The 12,090-nt window shown below is 40.9% G+C and overlaps 1 protein-coding gene across 10 annotated transcripts in view; it reads left to right on the forward strand.

The window, feature by feature from the left end:
* The window catches only part of HECW1 (HECT, C2 and WW domain containing E3 ubiquitin protein ligase 1), a 307,384-nt gene that overhangs the window by 177,346 nt on the left and 117,948 nt on the right, over positions 1–12,090 (forward strand). For all 10 annotated transcript variants that reach the window (XM_087945048.1, XM_087945049.1, XM_087945044.1 and 7 more), the window contains one exon: positions 280–449. In XM_087945048.1, the coding sequence (XP_087801174.1) occupies positions 280–449 (170 nt within the window). The remainder of the gene's footprint in view (positions 1–279; positions 450–12,090) is intronic.

The following is a 12,090-nucleotide window of genomic DNA, read 5'->3' on the forward strand; positions in this document are numbered from 1 at the left end:
AATGATGAAAAAGTAATTTTATGATCAATCCTTAGATTAAAAACCTTTGCTGATCTATACAGCAAAGGCAAGCTGAAATAAGATCATAAGCACAGTTGTGGCTTCACTTAGTGACCACTTTGCTTAATGACTGAATTGCCAATCCCAATTATGTCACTAAACATGGACCACCTGTGTTTATTTAATTTGATACAGAATTAAATTGTTCAAATGATAAATATAACTAATAGTTAAACAGAATATAGAATAATGCTAATATGAATATCTAACATTTTGCAGATTTTCAAGCTTTTGGTTTGAAGAAAGGCATGTTCTTCAATCCGGATCCTTACCTTAAAATTTCAATCCAGCCTGGAAAGCATAGCATCTTCCCAGCTCTTCCACACCATGGACAGGAAAAAAGATCCAAGATTATGTGTAACACTGTCAATCCCATCTGGCAAAGAGAGGTAAGCCATAGCCAAGAAAGAAATAAGGATGCATAGAGTGAAAAAAAAAGAGGCAAGATTGTTCTTGCTGGCATAGGATGATCTTTTCTCTATAGAAAAAAAGGAGTCATTTTAGTGCTTTATATATTTTATTTTATTTTCAAAAAAACACCACTTTAAAGGACTTAACTCACTCTTCCCATTTTTCCCTATAAAAACACGGTGTCTAGTTAAAAAGTACTCCTCAAGAGCTCACACACCAAGCATTTAGATATGCTTTTGATGTTATATTTGGATCCAAACTATGAGAGAAATTGAACTCTTCTTCAATTGATTACCATATTTTTCAGAGTATAAGACACACTTTTTCACCCCCAAAAGTGGGTGGAAATGTCTATGCGTCTTATACAGTGAATGTTGCTGAAGCCCACTCATCTGCCAGTCCTCATCCTTTGGCCTCTGCCTCCCAACAATTTGCCTCCTTGCAGCAAACAGCAAACAGCCTGTTTCAGCTTCAACACAGCCTGATTAGCACAAGCAGCTGATTATCAGTTGGATCAGCCTCCTGACCATCAGCTGTTTCAGGCTGCAGGGCTTGCCATTGCCTATTGCTGCCTCCGCATGCCCCATTTTCAGCCTCCACGGACCCCATTTTTGGCCTCCGCACGCCCCATTTTTGGCCTCCGCACGCCCCATTTTCTGCCTATTCTAATTCCCACCATCTGAAAATGAGACACACAGAGGTCAAAAATGGGGAACGCGGAAACTGAAAATGGGATGTGGAGGCTGAAAATGGGGTGTGCAGGGCAGCAATAGGCAATTGCAATCCCTGCAGCCTGAAACAGCTGATAATTGGGAGGCCGATCCAAGCAACAATCAGCTGCTTGTGCTAATCAAGCTGTGCTGAAGCTGAAACAGGCTGTTTGCTATTTGCTGCAAGGAGACAAATTGCTGGGAGGCAGAGGCAGATTTTTTTTTTTTTTTTTTTCCTCCCCAAAAGCTAGGTGCATCTTATACTTCGGAGCATCTTATACTCCGAAAAATACTTTTTAATGTATAAGTTATATAAAATCTCCCAGATGTAGTTGTGATATAGTGTCCAAGGACACTAGACCAAAGAAATTAACTGTTATAGACAAACTGAATAGCCCATCTCTTCACCTGTCAAAATTGGGAAATAGAGACATTTCTGTTCTTCTGTATGCAGATGATGTCATGCTGCTTTATCCAACATAATTATTCTGAAAGGGGTGCTTTGTATACTGGCTAAGCACTCTAAAAAGAACAGGTGGAAATTAATTACTCTAAAACCAAGATCATTGTTTTTGTTAAGTGCCCTGATGGCACATGTCTGGCAATTACATAACCATTTAAAAAAACAAGTCAAGATTGTTAAATATCTGGAGATTTTTTTCCATGCTATGAGCAGCAGTAAATTTCATACTGACTTTAAATGCACACATACAAAAAACAGTGTTGTTTTTACAAGCCTTCTATTTCTCCAAAGAATCTCAGCATATAGATGCAATGATTAAAATCTCCTTGGGTATGATTCAAGCCCAGCTTCTTTTTTGGAACTCATTTATTTGGAAATAATTCAATCCAAATTTTTGAGAGGAATTTTTCAAGAACTTATTTGCATTTTGAACATCTCCTTCATTGGAAAGCTAACTTACTTAAAATAGAAACTTCTGCCTAGCTTTTCATCTTGTCTTGTTGGCATAAGTTTTTTTTCCAGTCCCTGGTGTCAGACAATTCATGCCAAATTGCATTTTTATGGCTATCAACGGGTGGATTCAAATGTTGTAGCAACCGGTTCTGTGGGTGTGGCTTAATTTGTGGGTGTGGCTTGGTAGTCACGTGACTGGGTGGGCATGGCTTGCTCATGTGACTGGATGATGCCAGGGGGCCATGTGACTGGCAAACCAACTACAAGTGGTCCTTACTTAATGCCCAGTTGCTTAGCAAGTGTTCTAACTCCTGTTTTTGGAGTTTTGACAGCCACGCGCACACACACACACACACACACACACACACACACATTCTTCTAACCCTGCTATTCTATGATTCTGTAAGAATCTGCTGGAGGAGGGGGTTGGACTAGATGACCTCTGAGATCCCTTGCAGGCCAGCCTTAGATTGCTGTGCTGCTTCAAAGACCCTTCTGAGGCCAGGGTTTGTGTCCTTCCTTCCTCTCCTTTTTTTCTCTCTCCCTCCCTCCTTCCATGTATTTATCTATCCATCCATATATCTCATTCACTTTCTTTCTTTCGCTCTCTTTCTTTCTTTCTCTCCCTTCCTCTTTCTTTCTTGCCCTTTCTCTCTTTCTCGCTCTCTTTCTTGCTCTTTCCCTCTCTCTCTTTCTCTCCTTCTTTCTCTCTCCCCCTCTCTCTTTCTCTCTCTCCCTCCCTCTTTCTCTCTCTCTCTTTCAGTCCCTTCCTTCCTCCTTTCCTCTCTCCTTCTAAAGCTAGGAGACCCACCTGAAACAAACACACACACACACACACACACACACACACACCTAACCATCCTATTCTATGATTCTGTAAGGATCACTTGCTGGAGCAGGGGGTAGGACTAGAAGATGACCTCCAAGATCCCTCCCAGCCCTAGATTGCTGTGCTGTTTCAGAGTCTTCTGAAGCCAGGGTTTGTGTCCTTCCTTCCTCTCCTTTTTTTCTCTTTCCCTCCCTTCCTCCCTGTATTTATCTATTCATCCATATATCTCATTCACTTTCTCCTCCCTCCCTCCCTCTCTTTCTTTTTCTTTCTTTGTCCATTCCTTCCATCTCTCCCTTTCTTTGTCTATCCCTTTTCTTCCTTTCACTTCCTTTCTCTTTTTACTTTCTTTCTCTTTTCTTTCTTCTCTCTCTCTCATTCCCTTTTTTTCTCTTTCCTTCTCTTTTTCTCTCTCTTTCCCCCTCTCTTCTCCCCTCTCTCTGTGTCTCTCTCTATGACTCTCTCTCTCCCCTCTCTGTATCTTTCTCTGTCTCTCTCTCTCTCTCTGCCCCCTCACTATCGTCCCCCTCTCTCTTCCCACTCTGTGTGTATGTGTGTGTGTGTGTGCGTGTGTGCATGTGTGTGTCTCCCTCAAAGTCGCGGCTAGGCCTAGTCCACAAGCTTCCCTTGGAGTTTTTCGCTACTTCTTTCACTTCTTCTTTTTGGAATCCAGACTGGCTGAACAACGATCACCAGCCACAATGGAAGCATCCCTTTGGGCAATCCTTCTCTTCCTCTCGCTTCGCTATTCCCTGCCATCGCCTTTACCTTCCAGGCCAGGCAAGGGAGGGGAGGGTAAGGGGCAGGGCCAGCTGCTTTGGCAAGGTGAAGAGGTGGCAACCAAGCATGGGTGAGTAGAAGCCTGGGAGCGGTGGCTCCTGGCTTAGCCGGCCCGAGGGGCTTTGAGGTTGGATGGCCTGGAGTGGCCGAGATCCAAGCGAGCATTGCACTGCGGGTTCACCTGAACACCTACTTCTTTGGTGTTGGCTTTACGGAGCTGTGGGTGTCAGCTATGGAATTCATCGCTGCCACATAGTTGGAGAAAGTGGGAGGGGGTGATGTTTATTGAGTAGACAAAATATATTATTTTGATAGTTCAAGGTTACAGAGTATGGCACAGAAAGAGTTAGAACTGACTTTGGGATTGGTGCTGTGGTGATGAGGAAAAAGGGGGTGATTTGTAGGATGGGATTTTGTGGAGAAGCCGGGAAGATTTAGTTACAGATTTCCACAGTATATGCCAGATGCTATTCTAATAAAAATACTTTGAGATGACGTGTGTCTTGGAGTCACTGACAGGAATGGATTTTCCCTGGAACACTGACACTAATCTGAAACAACTTTAGCACTCCCAAGAGGGGAGCTATCAGGGGTTGCTGAACCCCAGGATTTATTCCGACAATGGAGCAATCTGAAGAATCAGCCAACACGGGAGGTGAAACAGAAGGGCATTGTGGGGGTGGGGGGTACTGGAATATTAATTGAATCCCAGCTTCCCTTTGGAGGAGAGAAAAGATTTAGGAGCCCGGCCCAAAGGAACAGATTCATGGGGAAGTTGTCAGACAGGACCAGAGAAAAAGCTGCCTGGAGAAATCATTCCCTCAAGCCCTTTACATACTGCAAAGGAGGCAAATTGGAGGTGTGGAGCTCCAATTACATCGGAAGGCCAACAGGATCGAATTTCAAGGGAGAGACAAGAGACGCAGTCTACAACAGATATGTTGCAACCTCCAAGTTTCCCCCACATACACACACACCCAGAAGGGAAGTTACCCCTGCAGAAAGTATCCCTCCAGGGTGGGGATTTTATCCTGGTGAAGGGTGGATCCAGTACCAGTGGATGCCAGCGCCAGCAATGCCCTGGCCCCAGAGAGATTCAGCGATCCCTTCCCAACAAAGGGATCTGTACAGGCAGCAAGAGGCAGCCACCCCCTCCCTTTCCTCATGCAGGGAATAAGGCAACAATTGGGCTCTTCTTGGCAAGCTCCTGATCGGCCCCCACTTAGAGCAACCCTGCAGAGGGCCTTCTTCCCAGAGAGCCCCAACCCAGCCAGGCCTTGGAAGACCCTTCCAAAGTGGATACAGGCCCCTTTCGTTCCAGTTCAGCCTACAGTTGCCAGGGCAATACCCCCCCAGACCAGACCAGATGCAGTTCAAGTCCAATTTTGACAAACACCATGAACATCTTGCTTATTTCCTCACTCGAATCTGGCCTCACATAGACCAATTTGGAGACCAATATGTAACCGAATGTGATCTGGTTACTGCAATAACAGATGGGATGAATGAAGGGGCTGCTTCTGACTGGTTGGCCCAACTGCACTACGAACAAGCTCCAGAGCCACAGGATATCCATGCTTTTATTCATTTGCTGAGATTCCAATTTGAAAATCCAGATAGGGTGGCAGAAAATGAGGACAAATTAATGGAAATGAAACGGGGCAAGCGACCCTTATCAGACTTTTTATGGGACTTTAGAAGGGTCGCAAGCCACCTTATGGACTGGCCTGAAAAAATAATCTTGCACTATTTTAAAAATGCCATTGACCCAGAAGTGAAAAAGTCTTGCAACATTGGGGGGATTCCCAAGACATTGCAATCATGGTATACCACCGCCCTCAAATTAGACCACAACATCAATCAACAAAGAAGACCCCTACTTGAAGGCCCTCCTAGGAGAGCTGTGGCCAGACAACTGCAGACCAGAGCTGCTGAAGCTGCTCCCAACCGACTCACCAGAATGATAAAGTGTTATCATTGTGGCCAGAATGGCCATAGAGCAGCCGACTTTCTGGCCCCCACACCTGTTCCACAAACTCCACAGGCAAGGTCTAATACAGCTGTCAGGGGCAAAAAATTCAAGGGAACCCTCCCGACACTAGCCACTTTGCTAGACACACTGTAGAAGATCCTCTCCATGCAGAAGGGAGCAATGAACTTCCAACCCAACACACCCTTCCCAGAGAAGCCAATGACGAAGACGACCTTATGGTGAGTGGGTCAAAGTGAAGTTAGTAGTGCCTGACACAGGGGACGCAGGGGAGTTAGAAGCTGTGATAGATACCGGATGCTCTAGATGCCTTATTGGGCTCCCCATCATTGAACAATTGGACATAAAGACAAAATCCCTTAAATGCCCAATCAGATTTGAGCAAGTGCATGGGACATTAATTGGGGGGATCCCAGCCACCCAAATGACAGAGTTAATCAAACTGGAGATGGATGCTCACCATGAACTCGTACGGTTTATAGTAGCTCCAAGAATGTCAGAATCTGTCTTATTAGGACTTGCTTGGCTAGATAAATGGACCCCTACCATCAAGTGGGAGGTTGGATACAGAAAAATCATAATTGGGGTGGGCTCATTGCCCCCCTTTCTCCCACTAAGAAACTACCGCCCAACATGGGTCCAGAACCTGAAGCAGCAGCCACCGCATCAGACCTTCTTCCAGGTACCCCCCAAGTACCCAGACAATACAAAGACTTGGCTGAAGCATTCAGTGAAGAGGAATGTAATGTTTTACTTCTCCATCGAGCCACTGATTATGCCATAGAGCTAGAACCTGGGGCAAAACTGCCAAAACCAAAGATGTATTCCATGACACCAGCTGAAATGACTGAATTAAGGAAATACATTGAAAACAATTTGGACAGAGGTTTCATTGAACCTGCCAAATCTAGGTTGGCCGCCCCAGTGCTGTTCAAAGAAAAGAAATATGGTAACATGAGATTATGTGTTGTAAACATCATGTGCGTCAAAACATGTACCCTCTCCCCCTCATGAAAGACTTATTGAACCACCTATCAAAAGGCAAGGTCTTCACCAAACTAGATCTAAGAGAAGCTTACTACCGAGTCCGCATAAAAGAGGGAGATGAATGGAAAACTGCCTTCAACTGCCCTTTGGGTAGTTCCCAATTCTGAGTCATGTCCTTCGGACTCCAAGGGCCCCCCGCAGTATTTATGCAACTTATCAATGAAGTGTTACATCCGCACCTGTACAAGGGGGTCCTTGTCTACCTGAATGACATTCTTATATTCAGGGAAACCATCAAGGAACACGTCAAATTGGTCAGACAAGTGCTGAAAAAACTTTTAGCCACCAAGTTATATGTAAAACTGTCAAAATGCGAATTCCACAAAGAGTCACTGGATTACCTAGGCTACCAAATATCCAACCAGGAAATTGAGATGGACCCTGGTAAAGTGAAAGCCGTGCTGGACTGGCAACCCCCCAAAACGCGAAAGCAATTTCAGAGCTCTTTGGGTTTTGCCAATTTCTATAGACAATTCATTCTTTCTTTTGCTGAGGTTGCCCTTCCTTTGACAGAGTTATTAAAAATGGGCCTTTCCCCACCAAACTGAAGCCCAGTCAACCCCTTGCTTGGACCATGGACTGTCAGAAAGCTTTTAAAACCTTAAAATGCCTCTTTGCAGCTGAAACCATTCTCCAGCACCCAGACCCAACCAGACCATTTATAGTCCAAACTGATGCTAGTGATGTGGCAGTCGTAGCCATTCTTCTCCAAAAGGACTCCCAGAACCGACTGATGCCTTGCACTTATGTGTCCAAAAAGCTGACAGACACAGAGCGAAGATGGGCGGTCTGGGAGAAGGAAGCATTTGCAGTACGATGGTCTTTGTTGACTTGGAGGCATTTCCTAGAAGGGGTGAAGGAGCCATTTGAGGTCTGACTGATCACAAGAACCTCGAGGCTCTAAAGACGCCTTGGAAGCTATCACTAAAACAGGTCTGCTGGGCTCAATATTTTAAGCGGTTCAACTTCAACATGAAATATATCCCTGGAGGGAAAAACATATTGGTGGACGCCCTGTCAAGGAAACCCCAATTTGACAGTTGCTGAGAGGAAATAGTGCATACTATGATATCAGAAGCTCAATCAGCAGGCCAAATAACCACTCAAGACCAAGCCAACCAAAACCCCAGGCGCCTGGAAGACAAACTGACAACTGAGTTGAAAGCAGCCCTATTGACCTATCCCTGGTTCCTGGAGCATCAAACCGAATTGACAATGAATGAGGGACTGGCTTGGAAGGGGACTAAATTTTATCTACCCGCAAATCTAAGTCTAATGGTACTAAAGCGTAGCCATGACTCACGATTGGGGGGACACTTGGGGTTCTTAAAAACCCTACATTTAGTCAGAAGACAGTTCTGGTGGCCAAAAATGAAACCTGACTTTGAGGACTATGTAAAAAGCTGCTCAATTTGTGCCACTTTGAAACAGAGGACTGGGAAACCCCCGGCCTCCTCCAACAAATTAGCTGAACCAACACAACCGTGGGAAGAAATTGCAATGGACTTTTTTTTTTGAAACAAATTTTATTAATTTTAAAAACAAACAAACCATCATTAACCATTGAGTACATAAAACCTCTTTCCATTATAAATTTTACAAGTCAAATAAAACATTATTTTATACAACATAATTCTATTTTACACCATTTCCATATGAACATATAAATATCTCTTAGCAAATTTCTCATTATTTCTCTTTATTCTTATTCAGTTTCATTATTATTATTATTTTTTCCTATATTTATCCAATTTATAGTTATCATCTTCATTTCTCTCTGACTTGATTACCATTATTCTCATCCAACATTCCTCCAAGGTTTTATTAATTCTCACACAGAAATAAACACACAAAACACAAAAACATAAAACTTCTTTTAAGAAAGTAACTTGGCCCCAGATTACCTCTCTCTATATGGACTTCAATTAAATTCATGCTCATCTTATATACCATTACCTATTTTATTTACCATTCTATATCTTCTATATAGCTTCTCCGCTTTTCACTCTTCTTAATTCTATTTTATTTAATTCATTTTAATTTAAGTCATTGTACTTGTATCTTTTGTCCATTCCCAAATTATCCATTTATCTCATTCCCTATAGTAAAAAAAAAAAAAAGAATTTCTCCTGGAATCACTAATCAGAGTATGATGCCTTTCTATCATCCCCCTAAATTAACATTTAAAATAACGCCTAGTACCCAATCTGATTCTGCTTAGTACATTCTACCTACTAACTTTTAAAAAGAAGAAAAAATAATAAATCCAAAATGATTAAATACATAATTAAATAATAAATCTAAATATTGAATCTTGTAACATTCCAATTATCTATTTCAAAAACAAATGCTACAGTAATAAGTTTATAATAACATCAACACAATAGTCAATTAAACTCTTTAATTAAACTCAATATTCTAAACATTCTAATATTTTATTAAGTTTTAAAGTCTATCATTACTAAACATTTCAATATTTTAATCTTTTATTAATTCTTATAACATTCTAGTTTTCTATTTCTAATACAAATACTACAATACCATCTTATGTACCTTGCAGGATCTTCTTTTTAAAAGAAATTATACATTACCCTTTGTCCCTAAAAAAATTCCTTTTTTCCCATCTTGTTTCAAACCTTTGTGGCTTTTCCCCCCCCTTTTCCCTTCCTTTCTTATCCCACCTGACCTTTTACCCCCCTCCTAAACTCTGCCTTGTTAGCTTCCCCTCTCTGTTGTATTCCTTTTTCTTTTGCTTTCCAACATTGTATTGATTTCAGCATCTTATTTTTCTCTTTCTTGGGTGTTTTTTAAGTCTTAAGTCCTTCATTTTCCTTCCTCTCTTTCTCCTTTCTTTCTTAATTAAATTTTTGGATTCATTAAAGATGGCTTCTTCTTCTTCTTCTTCTTCTTCTTCTTCTTCTTCTTCTTCTTCTTCTTCTTCTTCTTCTTCTTCTTCTTCTTCTTCTTCTTCTTCTTCTTCTTCTTCTTCTTCTTCTTCTTCTTCTTCTTCTTCTTCTTCTTCTTCTTCTTCTTCTTCTTCTTCTTCTTCTGCTTTCTCCATCTGTTGTTGTGTTTGCTGATAAATAGCAAGCACCATTTCTAAAAAAAAAGGCTTCTTTCACAGCGCCCTTGCCTTCTTTCTTTGTTTTTTCATATTCCTTTCTAAGTTCATCAACAAGTAAAGCCATTGTAAATCTTTTCTTTTTTCCTTCTTCTTAAAACAACCAAGATGTTTCAAAAGTTAGAACAGTCCCAAAGTCCCAGAGTCATCAATCAGTCAAAGCAAAGCACAAAGTTATCACTTTCTCTTCCTGGGGTAATATCAATAAAAAGAAAAGTCCAATCTGTATTTTAAAGCCTTGTTGCAATTAATTTCTAGTCTCAAAATCTTCAAGGCATCTCCTCCAACAAAATCTCAATTTTTTTTTTTGTCCTCTCCCTTCCCACTTATCACAAGAAGCCAATTTTTTTGATTCCATAGGGAAGGAGAGTAAACTTTCCTTTCAGCACCTCAAATTTGCCGCTTAAAATTCTCATCTGGAAACAGAATATCATTCAAAAAATCATAGCTTTCAGGATGTTAGATACGTCTTAAAGTCCTGGGTCAGCCAAGAAAAACTTTCTCTTCACAAACTTTCTCCCTCTTCCTCCTGCACAGTCTTACCCAGCTGCCGTCTTCTTTGTGGCGGCCATTACAGACCGCCGCTCCACCGTCTTGAGAAAAGGGGTTTTTGCTGGCTGGGAAGGGGGTCTGCAACACCCCCAAACCCCTCTCCGGATCCCCCTGTCTTCGGCTGCCTCTACGGGCAGCCCCAGCCTCCAAACCCGTCCGGATCGGAGGCACCAAGGCGGCTAGCGCCCGCAGGGATCGCGCAGTATCGCGAATCCCTGCCGCTGCCGAAGCCGACAAACTGGAAGTCCAGAAATTGCAATGGACTTTATAGTTTAATTGCCTGAGAGAGGAGGGAATACAATCATTTGGACTATTATTATTATTTTTTTTGAACAAATTTTATTAATTTTTAAAGACATACAAAACATAAATACACAGAAACACAGAACATAAAAGCATAAAAAATCTCTTTTCTGAAAGTTGCTTAGTCCCGGGTTAAAACTCTTGGTACAGACACAAATTCAAATTCATATTCATTTTACATACCATTCCATATCTTATTAGCATTTTCAATTTTCTATATAACTTCTCTCTTTTAAATTTTCTCAATTTTATTTTATTTATCTCCTCTCGATTCAAATCATAATATTTATTATTCTTTGTCTGTTCTATTTCCAGCTATCCATTTATCTTTCTTCTTTGAAGAAAACTTCTCCTGTACACCAATTGGAGTATGATGCCTTTATCTCTTTCCCCTATGTTTATAATACTTAATATAGAATACATAGCTTACATTGGGATTCTGTCTGGTACGTTCTAAAATTATACAGTATTATCAAAACCAATACAAATCTATTCATTAATATTGATATTCATTTATATATTAAACATTTAGCACATTACTTTTCAGTTAAATCACATACTTTTATGGGAGCACCTATTTTCCATAGTTATTCACCCCCACATCACATATTATAGATCATTATTTCATTACGATGTTCCCCCTCTCCTACTTCAAATCTCTCATTTCACAAAAAGTTTCACTAGGATAACATAGTCTAATCATTAATATTAACAATCATTTATATCTTAAACATTTTACCCATTTCAGTTAAATATCATGCCTTTGTGGGAACACTTATGCTTTCCAAAATTATCCCCCCACATCACATATCTTAAATCATTGTTTCATTGAAGTACTCCCTTTTCTTAACAAAAATTTCACTAAGTTATACTAAATATTTTATCACATTTTAAATTGCATATTATTTCCAATTTTCTATGGTTATTTCTAAGTACAAATGTAGAAATACAATCTTATGTACCTTTCTAGAATCCCTTTTTCAATAAAATTTATCCATTATCTCTAAAAAACTGTTGCTTCTTTGCATCTTGCTCCCCACCATTAAGGCTTCTCATCCCTTCCTTTCTCCCTTGCTTCTTCTTCTCCTTGTCCTCTTTACCCCCTTGTCTCTCCACCCCCTTTTATTCTGCTTTCCTCCTTTCTGTTGTTTCCTAACATAATATCCCCTTTTCACCTTTATCTTCTCTTTTTGGATTGTTTTTCCAGGTCTTAAAGTCTTCTCCTTTTTCTCTTTCTTTTTCCTTCCCCGACCAAAGTCACTTGTTCATCAAAGATGGCTTCTTCTTTGTCCCAGTCATCCTGTTGCTCATTCAGCTTTACATAAGTACAAACCGCCATTTCTAAAAATTGAAAAAAAGTGCCAAGACATC

This window comes from Notechis scutatus, chromosome Z, assembly GCF_049901735.1.
Source record: "Notechis scutatus isolate UNSWTSFEM ecotype Mainland chromosome Z, rNotScu1.2, whole genome shotgun sequence".
Classification (NCBI taxonomy): Eukaryota; Metazoa; Chordata; class Lepidosauria; order Squamata; family Elapidae; genus Notechis; species Notechis scutatus.